This window comes from Bombina bombina, chromosome 2, assembly GCF_027579735.1.
Source record: "Bombina bombina isolate aBomBom1 chromosome 2, aBomBom1.pri, whole genome shotgun sequence".
NCBI classification, from domain to species: domain Eukaryota; kingdom Metazoa; phylum Chordata; class Amphibia; order Anura; family Bombinatoridae; genus Bombina; species Bombina bombina.
In genome coordinates this window covers 1,327,947,326-1,327,969,882 of record NC_069500.1, presented here as the reverse complement: position 1 = coordinate 1,327,969,882, position 22,557 = coordinate 1,327,947,326, and the positions used below count along the sequence as shown (strand labels likewise).

General features: G+C 43.0%; 1 protein-coding gene across 1 annotated transcript in view; it reads left to right on the top strand.

The window, feature by feature from the left end:
• HTT (huntingtin) overlaps positions 1–22,557 on the top strand; it is a gene marked incomplete in the record, with an annotated part of 1,068,170 nt that overhangs the window by 466,792 nt on the left and 578,821 nt on the right. Inside the window, 1 exon segment of the mRNA XM_053704193.1 lies at positions 1,270–1,380. Within this exon segment, the coding sequence (XP_053560168.1) occupies positions 1,270–1,380 (111 nt within the window).

The window sequence follows — 22,557 nt, the reverse complement described above, 5'->3', positions numbered from 1 at the left end:
TCTCGACTACTGCAACTCGATCCTCTCTGGTCTCCCTAGCTGCCGCCTAGCTCCTTTATAATCCATAATGAATGCCTCTGCCAGGCTCATCTTCCTTACACATCGCTCTTCATCTGCTGCACCTCCCTGCCAATCCCTTCACTGTCTTCCTCTTGCCTCTAGGCTTAAACAAAAAATTGTCACTCTGACATACAAAGCCCTCAACTATACTGCTCCCCCCTACATCTCAGACCTTGTCTCCAGATGCTCTCCCTCCCGTCCCCTTCGCTCTGCTTATGATCTTCTACTCTCCTCCACTCTTGTTACCTCCTCACATTCCTGTTTACAAGACTTCTCCAGACTAACTCCAATCTTATGGAACTCTCTGCCTCGCTCCACAAGACTCTCTCCTAGTTTTGAAAGCTTCAAGCGTTCCCCTAGTTTTGAAAGCTTCAGCGCTCCCTAAAGACTCTACTATTTAGGGATGAATATAACCTACACTAACTTTCCTATCGCCACTGCTATCCCCTTGAACCCCTTAGCCTGTAAGCCTAAGATCCCAGCTGTTTGTAGTTCACCTTCATAAGAGCCGACTACAACAGTGCAACTCTCGGCAGGGCCCTCTACCCATTTGATCCCTGTAAATGTTATCTTGTATACTGCCTATGTTTATAGCGCTGTGGAATCTGTTGGCACTCTACAAATACCTGCTGATGATGATAATTATAATAATAATAATAATTGGTCACCTTGCATCATAGGAAAAAGGGACACCTCATTTGAACATTAACTTTACTCTTTTAAATTGTATGTTCCTGGTCCCATACGGTCAAAAAGTGAAATAGGAAGGGGATCTGCTACTAATCCCCAAGTAAAAAGTCCCCTTTACCTATTGAGCATTGAGAATGTGTCCCACAAAAATGTTAGACCAGGTAAATGGAAGTAAGGAGTTAAAAGTTTTTATTTGTGTGTGTGTGTGTGTATATATATATATATATATATATATATATATATATATATATATATATGTGTGTGTATATATATATATATATATATATATATGTGTGTGTATATATATATATATGTGTGTATATATATATATATATATATATATATATATATATATATGATATATTTACCTTTCTGCTAATGCATTAAACCGGTGTCCAATCAGAAATGTCTTACTTGCATGCCCAAAATTATGATAGAAATGTGGTGTTTATGCTAAAGGAATGATAAATAGAAAATGTTGTCAGTCCTTATTTTTATCTGTCTTCCATGTTTCATTAGGTTACTTTGGACCTTCAGAATACCAGTGAAAAGTTTGGGAGTTTTCTGCGGTCTGCTTTGGATGTTCTGTCACAGATTTTAGAGCTTGCTACACTTCAGGATATAGCCAAGGTGTGTATATACATCGTCATCACTTTAACCGCTACCTGCTGTTTAATCAATCCTTTAATATAATCCTTTAACATAAATATATGGATTGACACACATATAATACCTTTTAATCAGTTTTCAGAAACCAAATTTCATTCCACATTTGCTGAGACTTTAGTATTTACATTACTAATAAACAAGATATTTCTCCAACATAGGTGTGTCCGGTCCACGGCGTCATCCTTACTTGTGGGATATTCTCTTCCCCAACAGGAAATGGCAAAGAGCCCAGCAAAGCTGGTCACATGATCCCTCCTAGGCTCCGCCTTCCCCAGTCATTCTCTTTGCCGTTGTACAGGCAACATCTCCACGGAGATGGCTTAGAGTTTTTTGGTGTTTAACTGTAGTTTTTATTATTCAATCAAGAGTTTGTTATTTTAAAATAGTGCTGGTATGTACTATTTACTCTGAAACAGAAAAGAGATGAAGATTTCTGTTTGTAAGAGGAAAATGATTTTAGCAACCGTTACTAAAATCGATGGCTGTTTCCACACAGGACTGTTGAGAGGAATTAACTTCAGTTGGGGGAAACAGTGAGCAGACTTTTGCTGCTTGAGGTATGACACATTTCTAACAAGACGATGTAATGCTGGAAGCTGTCATTTTCCCTATGGGATCCGGTAAGCCATTTTTATTACATAAAGAAAAAAAAAAAAAGGGCTTCACAAGGGCTTTTAAGACTGTAGACATTTTCTGGGCTAAAACGATTTATATATAAGCATATTTTATACTTCATAGCCTTGAGGAATTATTTTAATCTTGGGAATTATGTAAAATAACCGGCAGGCACTGTATTGGACACCTTATTCTCTAGGGGCTTTCCCTAATCATAGGCTGAGTCTCATTTTCGCGCCTCTATTGCGCACTTGTTTTTGGGAAGCATGACATGCAGATGCATGTGTGAGGAGCTCTGATACATAGAAAAGACTTTCTGAAGGCGTCATTTGGTATCGTATTCCCCTTTGGGCTTGGTTGGGTCTCAGCAAAGCAGATACCAGGGACTGTAAAGGGGTTAAATATAAAAACGGCTCCGGTTCCGTTATTTTAAGGGTTAAAGCTTCCAAATTTGGTGTGCAATACTTTTAAGGCTTTAAGACACTGTGGTGAAATTTTGGTGAATTTTGAACAATTCCTTCATACTTTTTCACATTTGCAGTAATAAAGTGTGTTCAGTTTAAAATTTAAAGTGACAGTAACGGTTTTATTTTAAAACGTTTTTTGTACTTTGTTATCAAGTTTATGCCCGTTTAACATGTCTGAACTACCAGATAGACTGTGTTCTGTATGTGGGGAAGCCAAGGTTCCTTCTCATTTAAATAGATGTGATTTATGTGACACAAAATTTAGAGAAAATGATGCCCAAGATGATTCCTCAAGTGAGGGGAGTAAGCATGGTACTGCATCATCCCCTCCTTCGTCTACACCAGTCTTGCCCGCACAGGAGGCCCCTAGTACATCTAGTGCGCCAATACTCCTTACTATGCAACAATTAACGGCTGTAATGGATAATTCTATCAAAAACATTTTAGCCAAAATGCCCACTTATCAGCGAAAGCGCGACTGCTCTGTTTTAGAAAATACTGAAGAGCATGAGGACGCTGATGATATTGGTTCTGAAGTGCCCCTACACCAGTCTGAGGGGGCCAGGGAGGTTTTGTCTGAGGGAGAAATTTCAGATTCAGGGAAAATTTCTCAACAAGCTGAACCTGATGTGATTACATTTAAATTTAAATTGGAACATCTCCGCGCTCTGCTTAAGGAGGTGTTATCTACTCTGGATGATTGTGAGAATTTGGTCATTCCAGAGAAATTATGTAAAATGGACAAGTTCCTAGAGGTCCCGGGGCCCCCCGAAGCTTTTCCTATACCCAAGCGGGTGGCGGACATTGTAAATAAAGAATGGGAAAGGCCCGGTATACCTTTCGTCCCTCCCCCCATATTTAAGAAATTGTTTCCTATGGTCGACCCCAGAAAGGACTTATGGCAGACAGTCCCCAAGGTCGAGGGGGCGGTTTCTACTCTAAACAAACGCACCACTATACCCATAGAAGATAGTTGTGCTTTCAAAGATCCTATGGATAAAAAATTAGAGGGTTTGCTTAAAAAGATGTTTGTTCAGCAAGGTTACCTTCTACAACCAATTTCATGCATTGTTCCTGTCACTACAGCAGCGTGTTTCTGGTTCGATGAACTAGAAAAGGCGCTCAATAAAGATTCTTCTTATGAGGAGATTATGGACAGAATTCATGCTCTCAAATTGGCTAATTCTTTCACCCTAGACGCCACTTTGCAATTGGCTAGGTTAGCGGCGAAAAATTCTGGTTTTGCTATTGTGGCGCGCAGAGCGCTTTGGCTAAAATCTTGGTCAGCGGATGCGTCTTCCAAGAACAAATTGCTTAACATTCCTTTCAAGGGGAAAACGCTGTTTGGCCCTGACTTGAAAGAGATTATTTCCGATATCACTGGGGGCAAGGGCCACGCCCTTCCTCAGGATAGGTCTTTCAAGGCCAAAAATAAACCTAATTTTCGTCCCTTTCGCAGAAACGGACCAGCCCCAAGTGCTACGTCCTCTAAGCAAGAGGGTAATACTTCTCAAGCCAAGCCAGCCTGGAGGCCAATGCAAGGCTGGAACAAAGGTAAGCAGGCCAAGAAACCTGCCACTGCTACCAAGACAGCATGAGATGTTGGCCCCCGATCCGGGACCGGATCTGGTGGGGGGCAGACTCTCTCTCTTCGCTCAGGCTTGGGCAAGAGATGTTCTGGATCCTTGGGCGCTAGAAATAGTCTCCCAAGGTTATCTTCTGGAATTCAAGGGGCTTCCCCCAAGGGGGAGGTTCCACAGGTCTCAATTGTCTTCAGACCACATAAAAAGACAGGCATTCTTACATTGTGTAGAAGACCTGTTAAAAATGGGAGTGATTCATCCTGTTCCATTAGGAGAACTAGGGATGGGGTTCTACTCCAATCTGTTCGTAGTTCCCAAAAAAGAGGGAACATTCAGACCAATCTTAGATCTCAAGATCCTAAACAAGTTTCTCAAGGTTCCATCGTTCAAAATGGAAACCATTCGAACAATTCTTCCTTCCATCCAGGAGGGCCAATTCATGACCACGGTGGATTTAAAGGATGCGTATCTACATATTCCTATCCACAAGGAACATCATCGGTTCCTAAGGTTCGCATTTCTGGACAAGCATTACCAGTTTGTGGCACTCCCGTTCGGATTAGCCACTGCTCCAAGAATTTTCACAAAGGTACTAGGGTCCCTTCTAGCGGTGCTAAGACCAAGGGGCATTGCAGTAGTACCTTACTTGGACGACATACTGATTCAAGCATCGTCCCTTCCACAAGCAAAGGCTCACACGGACATTGTCCTGGCCTTTCTCAGATCTCACGGGTGGAAAGTGAACGTAGAAAAAAGTTCTCTATCTCCGTCAACAAGGGTTCCCTTCTTGGGAACAATAATAGACTCCTTAGAAATGAGGATTTTTCTGACAGAGGCCAGAAAATCAAAACTTCTAAACTCTTGTCAAATACTTCATTCTGTTCCTCTTCCTTCCATAGCGCAGTGCATGGAAGTAATAGGTTTGATGGTAGCGGCAATGGACATAGTTCCTTTTGCGCGAATTCATCTAAGACCATTACAACTGTGCATGCTCAGTCAGTGGAATGGGGACTATACAGACTTGTCTCCGACGATACAAGTAGATCAGAGGACCAGAGATTCACTCAGTTGGTGGCTGTCCCTGGACAACCTGTCACAGGGGATGAGCTTCCGCAGACCAGAGTGGGTCATTGTCACGACCGACGCCAGTCTGGTGGGCTGGGGCGCGGTCTGGGGACCCCTGAAAGCGCAGGGTCTTTGGTCTCGGGAAGAATCTATTCTCCCGATAAATATTCTGGAACTGAGAGCGATATTCAATGCTCTCAAGGCTTGGCCTCAGCTAGCCAAGACCAAGTTCATACGGTTTCAATCAGACAACATGACGACTGTTGCGTACATCAACCATCAGGGGGGAACAAGGAGTTCACTGGCGATGGAAGAAGTGACCAAAATCATTCAATGGGCGGAGACTCACTCCTGCCACTTGTTTGCAATCCACATTCCAGGAGTGGAAAACTGGGAAGCGGGTTTTCTGAGTCGTCAGACATTTCATCCGGGGGAGTGGGAACTCCATCCGGAAATCTTTGCCCAAATCACTCAATTGTGGGGCATTCCAGACATGGATCTGATGGCCTCTCGTCAGAACTTCAAGGTTCCTTGCTACGGGTCCAGATCCAGGGATCCCAAGGCGACTCTAGTAGATGCACTAGTAGCACCTTGGACCTTCAAACTAGCTTATGTATTCCCGCCGTTTCCTCTCATCCCCAGGCTGGTAGCCAGGATCAATCAGGAGAGGGCATCGGTGATCTTGATAGCTCCTGCGTGGCCACGCAGGACTTGGTATGCAGACCTGGTGAATATGTCATCGGCTCCACCATGGAAGCTACCTTTGAGACGAGACCTTCTTGTTCAAGGTCCGTTCGAACATCCGAATCTGGTCTCACTCCAACTGACTGCTTGGAGATTGAACACTTGATCTTATCAAAGCGAGGGTTCTCAGATTCTGTCATTGATACTCTTGTTCAGGCCAGAAAGCCTGTAACTAGAAAAATCTACCACAAAATATGGAAAAAATATATCTATTGGTGTGAATCTAAAGGATTCCCTTGGGACAAGGTAAAAATTCCTAAGATTCTATCCTTTCTTCAAGAAGGTTTGGAGAAAGGATTATCTGCAAGTTCTTTGAAGGGACAGATTTCTGCCTTGTCTGTGTTACTTCACAAAAAGCTGGCAGCTGTGCCAGATGTTCAAGCCTTTGTTCAGGCTCTGGTTAGAATCAAGCCTGTTTACAAACCTTTGACTCCTCCTTGGAGTCTCAATTTAGTTCTTTCAGTTCTTCAGGGGGTTCCGTTTGAACCCTTACATTCCGTTGATATTAAGTTATTATCTTGGAAAGTTTTGTTTTTGGTTGCAATTTCTTCTGCTAGAAGAGTTTCAGAATTATCTGCTCTGCAGTGTTCTCCTCCTTATCTGGTGTTCCATGCAGATAAGGTGGTTCTGCGTACTAAACCTGGTTTTCTTCCGAAAGTTGTTTCTAACAAAAACATTAACCAGGAAATAGTCGTGCCTTCTTTGTGTCCGAATCCAGTCTCAAAGAAGGAACGTTTGTTGCACAATTTGGATGTAGTTCGTGCTCTAAAATTCTATTTAGATGCTACAAAGGATTTTAGACAAACATCTTCCTTGTTTGTTGTTTATTCTGGTAAAAGGAGAGGTCAAAAAGCAACTTCTACCTCTCTCTCTTTTTGGATTAAAAGCATCATCAGATTGGCTTACGAGACTGCCGGACGGCAGCCTCCTGAAAGAATCACAGCTCATTCCACTAGGGCTGTGGCTTCCACATGGGCCTTCAAGAACGAGGCTTCTGTTGATCAGATATGTAAGGCAGCGACTTGGTCTTCACTGCACACTTTTACTAAATTTTACAAATTTGATACTTTTGCTTCTTCTGAGGCTATTTTTGGGAGAAAGGTTTTGCAAGCCGTGGTGCCTTCCATCTAGGTGACCTGATTTGCTCCCTCCCTTCATCCGTGTCCTAAAGCTTTGGTATTGGTTCCCACAAGTAAGGATGACGCCGTGGACCGGACACACCTATGTTGGAGAAAACAGAATTTATGTTTACCTGATAAATTACTTTCTCCAACGGTGTGTCCGGTCCACGGCCCTCCCTGGTTTTTTAATCAGGTCTGATAATTTATTTTCTTTAACTACAGTCACCACGGTATCATATGATTTCTCCTATGCAAATATTCCTCCTTTACGTCGGTCGAATGACTGGGGAAGGCGGAGCCTAGGAGGGATCATGTGACCAGCTTTGCTGGGCTCTTTGCCATTTCCTGTTGGGGAAGAGAATATCCCACAAGTAAGGATGACGCCGTGGACCGGACACACCGTTGGAGAAAGTAATTTATCAGGTAAACATAAATTCTGTTTTTTATGATCCTTACAAGTCCTATTCCCCTATCATCACCCAAACGTTTTCATTTGTTTGATAGAAGAGCATTCATTTTATTGTTCTGTCACAAGATACTAGAATTATAAATCTAAATGGAAAGTGGTCTCAAATATCTGCATCTCTCTGTGTTGGAAAGTCTCCTTCCCCTGGATGGTTAAAAGGTGGAACAATAAATCTATAGCGATCAAACTCTATCATGCATGACTGGTTTCACTGTTATTTCAAATTTTGTCAAAATTTGTTTCTCTTAAAGGCACAGTAACGTTTTTTATATTGCTTGTTAACTTGCTTTAAAGTGTTTTCCAAGCTTGCTAGTCTCATTGCTAGTCTGTACAAACATGTCTGAAACAGAGGATACGTGTTCATTATGTTTAAAAGCCATGGTGGAGCCCCATAGGAGAATGTGTACTAAATGTATTGATTTCACCTTAAACAGTAAAGATCAGTCTTTATCTATAAAAGAATTGTCACCAGAGGGGTCTGTCGAGGGGGAAGTTATGCCGGCTAACTCTCCCCACGTGTCGGACCCTTCGCCTCCCGCTCAAGGGACGCACGCTAATATGGCGCCAAGTACATCAGGGACGCCCATAGCGATTAATTTGCAGGACATGGCTGCAATCATGAATAATACCCTGTTAGAGGTATTATCCAGATTGCCTGAATTGAGAGGCAAGCGCGATAGCTCTGGGGTTAGACGAGATACAGAGCGCGTAGATGCTGTAAGAGCCATGTCTGATACTGCGTCACAATATGCAGAACCTGAGGACGGAGAGCTTCAGTCTGTGGGTGACGTCTCTGAATCGGGGAGTCCTGATTCAGAGATTTCTAATTTTAAATTTAAGCTTGAGAACCTCCGTGTATTGCTTGGGGAGCTATTAGCTGCTCTGAATGACTGTGACACAATTGCAGTGCCAGAGAAATTGTGTAGGCTGGATAAATACTATGCAGTTCCGGTGAGTACTGATGTTTTTCCAATACCTAAAAGGCTTACAGAAATTATTAGTAAGGAGTGGGATAGGCCCGGTGTGCCCTTTTCCCCACCTCCTATATTTAGAAAAATGTTTCCAATAGATGCCACTACACGGGACTTATGGCAGAATGTCCCTAAGGTGGAGGGAGCAGTTTCTACTTTAGCAAAGCGTACCACTATCCCGGTTGAGGACAGTTGTGCTTTTTAAGATCCAATGGATAAAAAAATTAGAGGGTTACCTTAAGAAAATGTTTATTCAACAAGGTTTTATTTTACAGCCCCTTGCATGCATTGCGCCTGTCACTGCTGCAGCGGCATTCTGGTTTGAGGCCCTGGAAGAGGCCATCCATACAGCTCCATTGACTGAAATTGTTGACAAGCTTAGAACTCTTAAGCTAGCTAACTCATTTGTTTCTGATGCCATTGTTCATTTGACTAAACTAACGGCTAAGAATTCCGGATTCGCCATCCAGGCGCGTAGGGCGCTATGGCTCAAATCCTGGTCAGCTGATGTGACTTCAAAGTCTAAATTACTCAATACTCCTTTCAAGGGGCAGACCTTATTCGGGCCTGGTTTGAAAGAAATTATTGCTGACATTACTGGAGGTAAGGGTCATACCCTTCCTCAGGACAGGGCAAAATCAAAGGCCAAACAGTCTAATTTTCGTGCCTTTCGAAATTTCAAGACAGGTGCAGCATCAACTTCCTCTGCTTCAAAATAAGAGGGAACTTTTGCTCAATTCAAGCAGGCCTGGAAACCTAACCAGTCCTGGAACAAGGGCAAGCAGGCCAGAAAGCCTGCTGCTGCCTCCAAGACAGCATGAAGGAACGGCCCCTATCCGACAACGGATCTAGTAGGGGGCAGACTCTCTCTCTTCGCCCAGGCGTGGGCAAGAGATGTTCAGGATCCCTGGGCGTTGGAGATCATATCTCAGGGATATCTTCTGGACTTCAAAGCTTCTCCTCCACAAGGGAGATTTCACCTTTCAAGATTATCTGCAAACCAGATAAAGAAAGAGGCATTCCTAAGCTGCGTACAAGATCTCCTTGTAATGGGAGTGATCCATCCAGTTCCGCGGACGGAACAAGGACAGGGGTTTTATTCAAATCTGTTTGTGGTTCCCAAAAAAGAGGGAACCTTCAGACCAATTTTGGATTTAAAGATCCTAAACAAATTCCTCAGAGTTCCGTCATTCAAGATGGAAACTATTCGAACCATTTTACCCATGATCCAAGAGGGTCAGTACATGACCACAGTGGACTTAAAGGATGCCTACCTTCACATACCGATTCACAAGAATCATCATCAGTTCCTGAGGTTTGCCTTTCTAGACAGGCATTACCAATTTGTAGCTCTTCCATTCGGGTTGGCTACAGCCCCAAGAATTCTTACAGAGGTTCTGGGCTCACTTCTGGCGGTCCTAAGACCGCGAGGCATAGCCGTGGCTCCTTACCTGGACGATATCCTGATACAGGCGTCAAGCTTTCAAATTGCCAAATCTCATACAGAGATAGTTCTGGCATTCCTGAGGTCGTATGGGTGGAAAGTGAACGAAGAAAAGAGTTCTCTATCTCCTCTCACGAGGGTTTCCTTCCTAGGGACTCTAATAGATTCTGTAGAAATGAAAATTTACGGAGTCCAGGTTATCAAAACTTCTAAATGCTTGCCGTGTTCTTCACTCCATTCTGCGCCCCACGGTGGCTCAGTGCATGGAAGTAATCGGCTTAATGGTAGCGGCGATGGACATAGTGCCATTCGCGTGCCTGCGTCTCAGACCGCTGCAATTATGCATGCTCAGTCAGTGGAATGGGGATTACACAGATTTGTCCCCTCTACTAAATCTGGATCAGGAAACCAGAGATTCTCTTCTCTGGTGGTTATCTCGGGCCCATCTGTCCAAGGGTATGACCTTTCGCAGACCAGATTGGACAATTGTAACAACAGATGCCAGCCTTCTAGGTTGGGGTGCAGTCTGGAACTCCCTGAAGGCTCAGGGTTCATGGATTCAGGAGGAGAAACTCCTCCCAATAAATATTCTGGAGTTAAGAGCAATATTCAATGCTCTTCTGGCTTGGCCTCAGCTAGCAACACTGAGGTTCATCAGATTTCAGTCGGACAACATCACGACTATGGCTTACGTCAACCGTCAAGGGGGAACCAGGAGTTCCCTAGCGATGTCAGAAGTCTCCAAGATAATTCGCTGGGCAGAGACTCACTCTTGCCACCTGTCAGCGATCCATATCCCAGGTGTAGAGAACTGGGAGGCGGATTTTCTAAATCGTCAGACTTTTCATCCTGGGGAATGGGAACTCCATCCGGAGGTGTTTGCTCAATTGGTTCTCCGTTGGGGCAAACCAGAATTGGATCTCATGGCATCTCGCAAGAACGCCAAGCTTCCTTGTTACGGATCCAGGTCCAGGGACCCAGAAGCGGCACTGATAAATGCTCTAGCAGCGCCTTGGTTCTTCAACCTGGCTTATGTGTTTCCACCGTTTCCTCTGCTCCCTCGTCTCATTGCCAAAATCAAACAGGAAAGAGCATCTGTGATATTGATAGCGCCTGCGTGGCCACGCAGGACCTGGTATGCAGACCTAGTGGACATGTCATCCTTTCCACCATGGACTCTGCCTCTGAGACAAGACCTTCTAATACAAGGTCCTTTCAATCATCCGAATCTACTTTCTCTGAGACTGACTGCATGGAGATTGAACGCTTGATCCTATCAAAGCGTGACTTTTCCGAGTCTGTAATTGATACCTTAATACAGGCACAAAAGCCTGTCACCAGGAAAATTTACCACGAGATATGGCGTAAATATCTTCATTGGTGTGAATCCAAGAATTACTCATGGAGTAGGGTTAGGATTCCTAGGATATTGTCCTTCCTCAAGAGGGTTTGGACAAAGGATTATCAGCTAGTTCTTTAAAGGGACACATTTCTGCTCTGTCTATTCTTTTACACAAGCGTCTGGCAGAAGTTCCAGACGTTCAGGCATTTTGTCAGGCTTTAGTTAGAATTAAGCCTGTGCTTAAACTTGGTTCTTAAAGTTCTTCAAGGGGTTCCGTTTGAACCCCTTCATTCTATTGATATCAAACTTCTTTCATGGAAAGTTCTTTTTCTGATGGCTATTTCCTCGGCTCGAAGAGTCTCGGAGTTATCTGCCTGACATTGTGATTCTCCTTATCTGATCTTTCATTCAGATAAAGTTGTTCTGCGTACAAAACCTGGGTTTTTACCTAAGGTGGTTTCTAACAAGAATATCAATCAAGAGATTGTTTGAGATCATTATGTCCTAATCCTTCTTCAAAGAAGGAACGTCTTTTGCATAATCTAGACGTAGTCCGTGCCTTGAAGTTTTACTTACAGGCTACTAAAGATTTTCGCCAAACATCTAACCTGTTTGTTGTTTACTCTGGACAGAGGAGAGTTCAGAAGGCCTCGGCAACCTCTCTTTCTTTTTGGCTTCGGAGTATAATCCGTTTAGCCTATGAGACTGCTGGACAGCAGCCTCCAGAAAGGATTACAGCTCATTCTACTAGAGCTGTGGCTTCCACCTGGGCCTTCAAAAATGAGGCCTCTGTTGAACAGATTTGCAAGGCTGCGACTTGGTCTTCGCTTCATACCTTTTCCAAATTTTACAAATTTGATACTTTTGCTTCTTCGGAGGCTGTTTTTGGGAGAAAGGTTCTACAGGCATTGGTTCCTTCCGTTTAAGTTCCTGCCTTGTCCCTCCCATCATCCGTGTACTTTAGCTTTGGTATTGGTATCCCACAAGTAATGGATGATCCGTGGACTGGATACACTTAACAAGAGAAAACATAATTTATGCTTACCTGATAAATGTATTTCTCTTGTAGTGTTTCCAGTCCACGGCCCGCCCTGTCCTTTTCAGGCAGGTCTAAATTTTAATTAAACTACAGTCACCACTGCACCCTATGGTTTCTCCTTTCTCGGCTTGTTTCGGTCGAATGACTGGATATGGCAGTGAGGGGAGGAGCTATATAGCAGCTCTGCTGTGGGTGATCCTCTTGCAACCTCCTGTTGGGAAGGAGAATATCCCACAAGTAATGGATGATCCGTGGACTGGATACACTACAAGAGAAATAAATTTATCAGGTAAGCATAAATTATGTTTTTTGTTCTTTTCATAACTTCAAAGGACAAAAGTCCCCTCTTCCTTCTCCAAGCCGCAGTCCAAGTCCTCTTGGAGATCCAGTCAGCCTTGGAATAAGGGGAAGCAAGCTAAGAAGTCTTCATCTGAGGCTAAATCAGCATGAAGGGTCCGCCCCTGGTCCGGTATTGGATCAAGTGGGGAGCAGACTTTCTTTTTTTTGTCAAGCTTGGATATGCGATGTCCCAGATCCTTGGGCTGTGGACATAGTATCTAATGGTTACAAAATAGTATTCAAGACTTGTCCTCCCAGGAGCAGATTCATCTTCTCAAGGTTATCTGCAGACCAGGAAAAAAGAGAGGCCTTCTTAAGCTGCGTTCAGGACCTTTCTTCCCTGGGAGTGATTGTTCCAGTTCCTGTAAGGGAACAGGGTCAATGATTCTATTCAAATCTATTTGTGGTTCCCAAAAAAGAGGGAACTTATCGACCCATTTTAGACCTAAAATGTCTCAACAAATTCTTTAGGGTTCCGTCCTTCAAGATGGAAACCATTCGTTCCATCCTTCCTTTGGTCCAAGAGGGTTCATGACGACCATAGACCTGAAGGATGCTTATCCTCATGTTCCCATTCACAGGGATCGTCACCAGTTCCTGAGATTCTTTTTTCTAGACAAGTACTTTCAATGTGTTGCTCTTCCGTTTGGCCTTGCCACAGCTCCCAGAATATTCACAAAGGTTCTGGGGGCTCTTTTGGCAGTCGTTGGGTCTCAGGGAATTGCAGTGGCGCATTACCTGGACGACATCTTGGTTCAAGCGTCATCATTTCAACTAGCCAAATCTCATACAGAGATCTTGTTGTCTTTTCTACGTTCCCACGGATGTAAAGTAAATCTGGAGAAGAGCTCCCTTGTTCCAGCTACAACTGTGGTTTTCTTAGGGACCATCATAGATTCCCGATCTATGAAGATTTTTCTGACGGATGTCAGAAAATCCAAACTTCTCTCTTCGTGTTCTTCTCTCTCCAGTCTGCTATTCGTCCATCAGTGGCTCAATGCATGGAAGTAATTGGTCCGATGGTTGCTTCCATGGACATCATTCCTTTTGCTCGGTTTCATCTGAGAGCTCTACAGCTATGCATGCTCAGTCAATGTAACAGAGACCATTCAGATCCATCTCAGAGGATAGATCTGGATCCTCTCTCTCTCTCTCTCTCTCTCTCTCTCTCTTTCTCTCTCTCAATCGTGGTGAATTTCTCCTGATGATCTGTCTAAGGGCACATGCTTCCGGAGACCCTCATGGGTAATTGTGACCATGGACGCCAGTCTGTTAGGCTAGGGAAAAGTCTTGGGCTCTTTAAAAGCTCAGAGCCTGTGGACTCGGGAGAAGTCCTCTCTTCCCCATAAACATCTTAGAGTTGAGAGCAATCTTCAATGCCTTGATAGCTTGGCCTCAGTTGTCTTTAGTCTGGCTTATCAGATTCCAGTCGGACAACATCACCTCAGTGGCTTACATCAACCACAAAGGAGGAACTCGGAGTTCCCTTACTATGAAGAAGCTGACTCGCATTATCCAAAGGGCAGAAGCTCACCATTGTCTCCTATCTGCCATCCACATTCCAGGTGTGGACAACTAGGAGGCTGATTTTCTGAGCAGACAGACTTTTTATCTTGGGGAGTGGGCACGCCATCCGGAGGTGTTCTCCAGGTTAACGTTCAAGTGGGGGGTGCCGTAGTTGGATCTGATGGCGTCTCGCCAGATTGCCAAGCTTCCAAGGTACGGTTCAAGGTCAAGAGATCCTTAGGCCGCCCTGATAGATGCTCGGTGGTTTCCTGGGATTTCGATCTGGCATACCTGTTTCCTCCTTTTGCTCTCCTTCCACGAGTCATTGCTCATATCAAGCAGGAGAGAGCTTTGGTAATTCTAATAGCTCCAGCATGGCCTCGCAGGATCTGGTTCGCGGATCTGGTGAAGATGTCATCTCTTCCACCTGGGAGGTTACCTCTGAGGAAGGACCTAACTCAGGGTCCTTTCCTCCATCCAAATCTAGTTTGTCTGAAGGTAGCTGCTGCGAGATTGAACGCTTAATTTTAGCCAAGCGTGGATTTTCTGAGCCGGTCACTGCTACCATGCTTCAGGCTCACAAGCCAGTTACTCGTAAGATTTACCATAAGGTATGGTGCAAATACCTATATTGGTGTGAATTGAAGGGTTTCTCTTGGAGCAGGGTCAGGATTCCCAGAATTTTGTCTTTTCTCCAGGAGGGTCTGGAGAAGAGTTTGTCAGTAATCTGAAGGGTCAGATTTTTGCACAAGCGCCTGGCAGATGTGCCAGATATTCAATCTTTTTTTCAGGCTCTGGTTAGAATCAGGCCTGTGTTTAAACCTGTTGCTCCTCATTGGAGCTTAAACCTTGTTCTTAAAGTTTTGCAACAGGCTCCGTTTGAGCCAATGCTTTCTGTGGATATTAAGTTGGTATCTTGCAAAGTTTTGTTCCTGATTGCTATTTCCTCTGCTTGCAGAGTTTCTGATCTCTCGGCTTTGCAGTGTGATTCCCCTTGTCTCATTTTTCATGCAGATAAGGCTGTCCTTCGTACTAAATTTAGGTTTTCTCCCTAAGGTGGTGTCGGATCGAAATATTAATCAGAAAATTGTTGTTCCTTCTTTTTGTTTTAATCCTTCTTCTCATAAGGAATATCTTTTGCATAATTTGGATGTTGTGCGTACTCTAAAATTAAGATTTTCGGCAGTCTTCTGCCCTGTTTGTTGTTTTCTCTGGAAAGCGTAAGGGTCAGAAGGCTACTTCTACTTCTTTCTCTCTGGTTGAGAAGTGTGATTCGTTTTGCTTATGAGAACATTACTGCTCATTCCACTAGGGCTGTCTCCTCTTCTTGGGCTTTCAAAAATGAAGCTTCTGTGGAACAGATTTGCAAGGCGGCAACATGGTCTTCCCTGCATACTTTTTCCAAATTCTACAAATTTGATACTTTTGCCTCGACTGAGGCCTCTTTTGGGAGAAAGGTTCTTCAAGCGGTGGTACCTTCTGTTTAGGTCCTCCTGCCTTGTTCTCCCTCCCTGTTCATTCCGTGTCCTCTAGCTTGTGTATTGGTTCCCACTAGTAATTGGAATGACGTTGTGGGGACTCTCCATGCCATAGGAAATAAAATAAAATGTATGCTTACCTGATAAATGTATTTATTTCCGGGCATGGAGAGTCCAAGACCCCACCCTTGAATAAGACAGATTCTTTTTGTTAAACCTCAGGCACCTCTATACCTTTGTGTTATCTTCTTTTTCCATTTCCCTTCTGCCGAATGACTGGGGGTTATGGGTAAGGGAAGTGACACTTTACAGCTCTGCTGGGGTGCTCTTTGCCTCCTCCTGCTGGCCAGGAGTGAATATTCCACTAGTAATTGGAATGATACCGTGGACTCTCCATGCCCGGAAAGAAATACATTTATCAGGTAAGCATACATTTTCTTTTTCCCCCCTCTTTAATATTATATTAATTGTTTAGAAAAAGCCATATAAAATGACACAATGCAAACAATTATTTGTTTGCAGCTTGTTATATGACTGACTTTCTAAATCATTTATTGTTATAATCTTTTAAATTTAATAAAGAGTAGAACATTATAAAGGATTAGCTATGTATTAAAGTAACGTTCTCTGAAAGCTATTTTGGATGTACATTTTGTAAACTTGTAATTCTCATTAGCTTAGTGTGTGTGTGAGTTAAAAAAAAACAAAAGTGAATCCTTTAGTAAGAAGAGGAATGTTTCTCTTGTTAAGTGTATCCAGTCCACGGATCATCCATTACTTGTGGGATATTCTCCTTCCCAACAGGAGGTTGCAAGAGGATCACCCACAGCAGAGCTGCTATATAGCTCCTCCCCTCACTGCCATACCCAGTCATTCTCTTGCAACTCTCAACAAAGATGGACGTAGTAAGAGGAGAGTGGTGTATTATAGTTAGTTTTTTAACTTCAATCAAAAGTTTGTTATTTTTAAATGGTACCGGAGTGTACTGTTTCATCTCAGGCAGCATTAGAAGAAGAATCTGCCTGTGATTTCTATGATCTTAGCAGAAGTAACTAAGATCCACTGCCGTTCTCACATATTCTGAGGAGTGAGGTAACTTCAGAGGGGGAATGGCGTGCAGGTTTTCCTGCAATAAGGTATGTGCAGTTAACATATTTCTAGGGATGGAATTTGCTAGAAAAATGCTGCTGATACCGGATTAATGTAAGTTAAGCCTTAAATGCAGTGATAGCGACTGGTATCAGGCTTATTAACAGAGATACATACTCTTATAAAAGTGTAATATAAAACGTTTGCTGGCATGTTAATCGTTTTTTATATATGTTTGGTGACAAAACTTATTGGGGCCTAGTTTTTTTCCACATGGCTGGCTTGATTTTTGCCTAGTAACAGGCTTTCCACTGTTGCAATATGAGTGGGAAGGGCCTATTTTAGTGCTTTTCTGTGCAGATAAAAATACTGACAGAGACATTCAGCTTCCCTCTGCATGTTACAGGACATCTCTGAAGGGCTCAAAAGGCTTCAAAGTCGTGTTTGAGGAGGGTAACAATCACAGTAGACTGTGGCAGTTGTGACTGTGTTTAAAAAACGTTTTTGTCATTTATTATTCTGTTTTTGTTATTAAGGGGTTAATCATCCATTTGCAAGTGGGTGCAATGCTCTGCTGACTTGTTACATACACTGTAAAAAATGTGTTAGTGTAACTGCCTTTTTTCACTGTTATTTCAAATTTTGTCAAAATTTGTTTCTCTTAAAGGCACAGTAACGTTTTTTTATATTGCTTGTTAACTTGCTTTAAAGTGTTTTCCAAGCTTGCTAGTCTCATTGCTAGTCTGTACAAACATGTCTGAAACAGAGGATACTTGTTCATTATGTTTAAAAGCCATGGTGGAGCCCCATAGGAGAATGTGTACTAAATGTATTGATTTCACCTTAAACAGTAAAGATCAGTCTTTATCTATAAAAGAATTGTCACCAGAGGGGTCTGTCGAGGGGGAAGTTATGCCGACTAACTCTCCCCACGTGTCGGACCCTTCGCCTCCCGCTCAAGGGACACACGCTTATATGGCGCCAAGTACATCAGGGACGCCCATAGCGATTACTTTGCAGGATATGGCTGCAATCATGAATAATACCCTGTTAGAGGTATTATCCAGATTGCCTGAATTGAGAGGCAAGCGCGATAGCTCTGGGGTTAGACGAGATACAGAGCGCGTAGATGCTGTAAGAGCCATGTCTGATACTGCGTCACAATATGCAGAACCTGAGGACGGTGAGCTTCAGTCTGTGGGTGACGTCTCTGAATCGATGAGACCTGATTCAGAGATTTCTAATTTTAAATTTAAGCTTGAGAACCTCTGTGTATTGCTTGGGGAGGTATTAGCTGCTCTGAATGACTGTGACACAATTGCAGTGCCAGAGAAATTGTGTAGGCTGGATAAATACTATGCAGTGCCGGTGAGTACTGATGTTTTTCCAATACTTAAAAGGCTTACAGAAATTATTAGTAAGGAGTGGGATAGGCCCGGTGTGCCCTTTTCCCCACCTCCTATATTTAGAAAAATGTTTCCAATAGATGCCACTACACGGGACTTATGGCAGACTGTCCCTAAGGTGGAGGGAGCAGTTTCTACTTAAGCAAAGCGTACCACTATCCCGGTTGAGGACAGTTGTGCTTTTTCAGATCCAATGGATAAAAAAATTAGAGGGTTACCTTAAGAAAATGTTTATTCAACAAGGTTTTATTTTACAGCCCCTTGCATGCATTGCGCCTGTCACTGCTGCGGCGGCATTCTGGTTTGAGGCCCTGGAAGAGGCCATCCATACAGCTCCATTGACTGAAATTGTTGACAAGCTTAGAACTCTTAAGCTAGCTAACTCATTTGTTTCTGATGCCATTGTTCATTTGACTAAACTAACGGCTAAGAATTCCGGCTTCGCCATCCAGGCGCGTAGGGCGCTATGGCTCAAATCCTGGTCAGCTGATGTGACTTCAAAGTCTAAATTACTCAACATTCCTTTCAAGGGGCAGACCTTATTCGGGCCTAGTTTGAAAGAAATTATTGCTGACATTACTGGCGGTAAGGGTCATACCCTTCTTCAGGACAGGGCCAAATCAAAGGCCAAACAGTCTAATTTTCGTGCCTTTCGAAATTTCAAGGCAGGTGCAGCATCAACTTCCTCTGCTTCAAAACAAGAGGGAACTTTTGCTCAATCCAAGCAGGCCTGGAAACCTAACCAGTCCTGGAACAAGGGCAAGCAGGCCAGAAAGCCTGCTGCTGCCTCTAAGACAGCATGAAGGAGCGGCTCCCTATCCGACAACTGATCTAGTAGGGGGCAGACTCTCTCTCTTCGCCCAGGCGTGGGCAAGAGATGTTCAGGATCCCTGGGCATTGGAGATCATATCTCAGGGATATCTTCTGTACTTCAAAGCTTCTCCTCCACAAGGGAGATTTCACCTTTTCAAGATTATCTGCAAACCAGATAAAGAAAGAGGCATTCCTAAGCTGCGTACAAGATCTCCTTGTAATGGGAGTGATCCATCCAGTTCCGCGGACGGAACAAGGACAGGGGTTTTATTCAAATCTTTTTGTGGTTCCCAAAAAAGAGGGAACCTTCAGACCAATTTTGGATTTAAAGATCCTAAACAAATTCCTCAGAGTTCCGTCATTCAAGATGGAAACTATACGAACCATTTTAGCCATGATCCAAGAGGGTCAGTACATGACCACAGTGGACTTACAGGATGCCTACTTTCACATTCCGATTCACAAGAATCATCATCAGTTCCTGAGGTTTGCCTTTCTAGACAGGCATTACCAATTTGTAGCTCTTCCATTCGGGTTGGCTACAGCCCCAAGAATTTTTAGAAAGGTTCTGGGCTCACTTCTGGCGGTCCTAAGACCTCGAGGCATAGCGGTGGCTCCTTACCTGGATGATATCCTGATACAGGCGTCAAGCTTTCAAATTGCCAAATCTCATACAGAGATAGTTCTGGCATTCCTGAGGTCGCATGGGTGGAAAGTGAACGAAGAAATGAGTTCTCTATCTCCTCTCACGAGGGTTTCCTTCCTAGGGACTCTAATAGATTCTGTAGAAATGAAAATATACACCATATCCCAGGTGTAGAGAACTGGGAGGCGGATTTTCTAAGTCGTCAGACTTTTCATCCTGGGGAATGGGAACTCCATCCGGAGGTGTTTGCTCAATTGGTTCTCCGTTGGGGCAAACCAGAATTGGATCTCATGGCGTCTCGCCAGAACGCCAAGCTTCTTTGTTACGGATCCAGGTCCAGGGACCCAGAAGCGGCACTGATAAATGCTCTAGCAGCGCCTTGGTTCTTCAACCTGGCTTATGTGTTTCCACTGTTTCCTCTGCTCCCTCGTCTGATTGCCAAAATCAAACAGGAAAGAGCATTGGTGATATTGATAGCGCCTGCGTGGCCACGCAGGACCTGGTATGCAGACCTAGTGGACATGTCATCCTTTCCACCATGGACTCTGCCTCTGAGACAAGACCTTCTAATACAAGGTCCTTTCAATCATCCGAATCTACTTTCTCTGAGACTGACTGCATGGAGATTGAACGCTTGATCCTATCAAAGCGTGGCTTCTCAGAGTCAGTAATTGATACCTTAATACAGGCACGAAAGCCTGTCACCAGGAAACTTTACTACAAGATATGGCGTAAATATCTTCATTGGTGTGAATCCAAGAATTACTCATGGAGTTGGGTTAGGATTCCTAGGATATTGTCCTTCCTCCAAGAGGGTTTGGACAAAGGATTATCAGCTAGTTCTTTAAAGGGACAGATTTCTGCTCTGTCTATTCTTTTACACAAGCGTCTGGCAGAAGTTCCAGACGTTCAGGCATTTTGTCAGGCTTTAGTTAGAATTAAGCCTGTGTTTAAACCTGTTGCTCCTCCATGGAGCTTAAACTTGGTTCTTAAAGTTCTTCAAGGGGTTCCGTTTGAACCCCTTCATTTTATTGATATCAAACTTCTTTCATGGAAAGTTCTTTTTCTGATGGCTATTTCCTCGGCTCGAAGAGTCTCAGAGTTATATGCCTTACATTGTGAGTCTCCTTATCTGATCTTTCATTCAGATAAAGTTGTTCTGCGTACAAAACCTGGGTTTTTACCTAAGGTGGTTTCTAACAAGAATATCAATCGAGATTGTTGTTCCATCATTATGTCCTAATCCTTCTTCAAAGAAGGAACGTCTTTTGCATAATCTAGACGTAGTCCGTGCCTTGAAGTTTTACTTGCAGGCTACTAAAGATTTTCGCCAAACATCTAACCTGTTTGTTGTTTACTCTGGACAGAGGAGAGGTCAGAAGGCCTCGGCAACCTCTCTTTCTTTTTGGCTTCGGAGTATAATCCGTTTAGCCTATGAGACTGCTGGACAGCAGCCTTCTGAAAGGATTACAGCTCATTCTACTAGAGCTGTGGCTTCCGCCTAGGCCTTTAAAAATGAGGCCTCTGTTGAACAGATTTGCAAGGCTGCAACTTGGTCTTCCCTTCATACTTTTTCCAAATTTTACAAATTTGATACTTTTGCTTCTTCGGAGGCTGTTTTTGGGAGAAAGGTTCTACAGGAAGTGGTTCCTTCCATTTAAGTTCCTGCCTTGTCCCTCCCATCATCTGTGTACTTTAGCTTTGGTATTGGTATCCCACAAGTAATGGATGATCCGTGGACTGGATACACTTAACAAGAGAAAACATAATTTATGCTTACCTGATAAATTTATTTCTCTTGTAGTGTATCCAGTCCATGGCCCGCCCTGTCCTTTTCAGGCAGGTCTAAATTTTTAAACTACAGTCACCACTGCACCATATGGTTTCTCCTTTCTAGGCTTGTTTCGGTCGAATGACTGGATATGGCAGTGAGGGGAGGAGCTATATAGCAGCTCTGCTGTGGGTGATCCTCTTGCAACCTCCTGTTGGGAAGGAGAATATCCCACAAGTAATGGATGATCCGTGGACTGGATACACTACAAGAGAAATAAATTTATCAGGTAAGCATAAATTATGTTTTTTTTTTAAAAGATTTAGTTATAATCTTGAATGCGTTAGCATCTTGTATATACATTTATTAGGTTATGTTTTTTTTTTTGTTTTTTTTTTTATCATTGTGATTTTTCCCCAGTGTCCTCTCTGTAAACCTCTTTTACATTTTTGACAAATTAAATTTTTAGCATATTACTTAAAGGGAAATGAAAACTAAACATTTTTCCTTTAAGATTCATAGATAGCTACAGCTTTCCAATTATTAACCCCTTAATGACCACAGCACTTTTCCATTTTCTGTCCGTTTGGGACCAAGGCTATTTTTACATTTTTGCGGTGTTTGTGTTTAGCTGTAATTTTCCTCTTGCTCATTTACTGTACCCACACATATTATATACTGTTTTTCTCGCCATTAAATGGTCTTTCTAAAGATAGCATTATTTTCATCATATCTTATAATTTACTATAAAAAAAAATATAAAATATGAGGAAAAATGGAAAAAAACACACTTTTTCTAACTTTGACCCCCAAAATCTGTTACATATCTACAACCACCAAAAAACACCCATGCTAAATAGTTTCTAAATTTTGTCCTGAGTTTAGAAATACCCAATGTTTACATGTTCTTTGCTTTTTTTGCAAGTTATAGGGCAATAAATACAAGTAGCACGTTGCTATTTCCAAACCAATTTTTTTCAAAATTAGCGCTAGTTACATTGGAACACTGATATCTGTCAGGAATCCCTGAATAGCCATTGACATGTATATATTTTTTTTTAGTAGACACCCCAAAGTATCGATCTAGGCCAATTTTGGTATATTTCATACCACCATTTCACCGCCAAATGCGATCAAATACAAAAACTTGTTCACTTTTTCACAAAGTTTTCCACAAACTTTCGGTTTCTCACTGAAATTATTTACAAACAGCTTGTGCAATTATGGCATAAA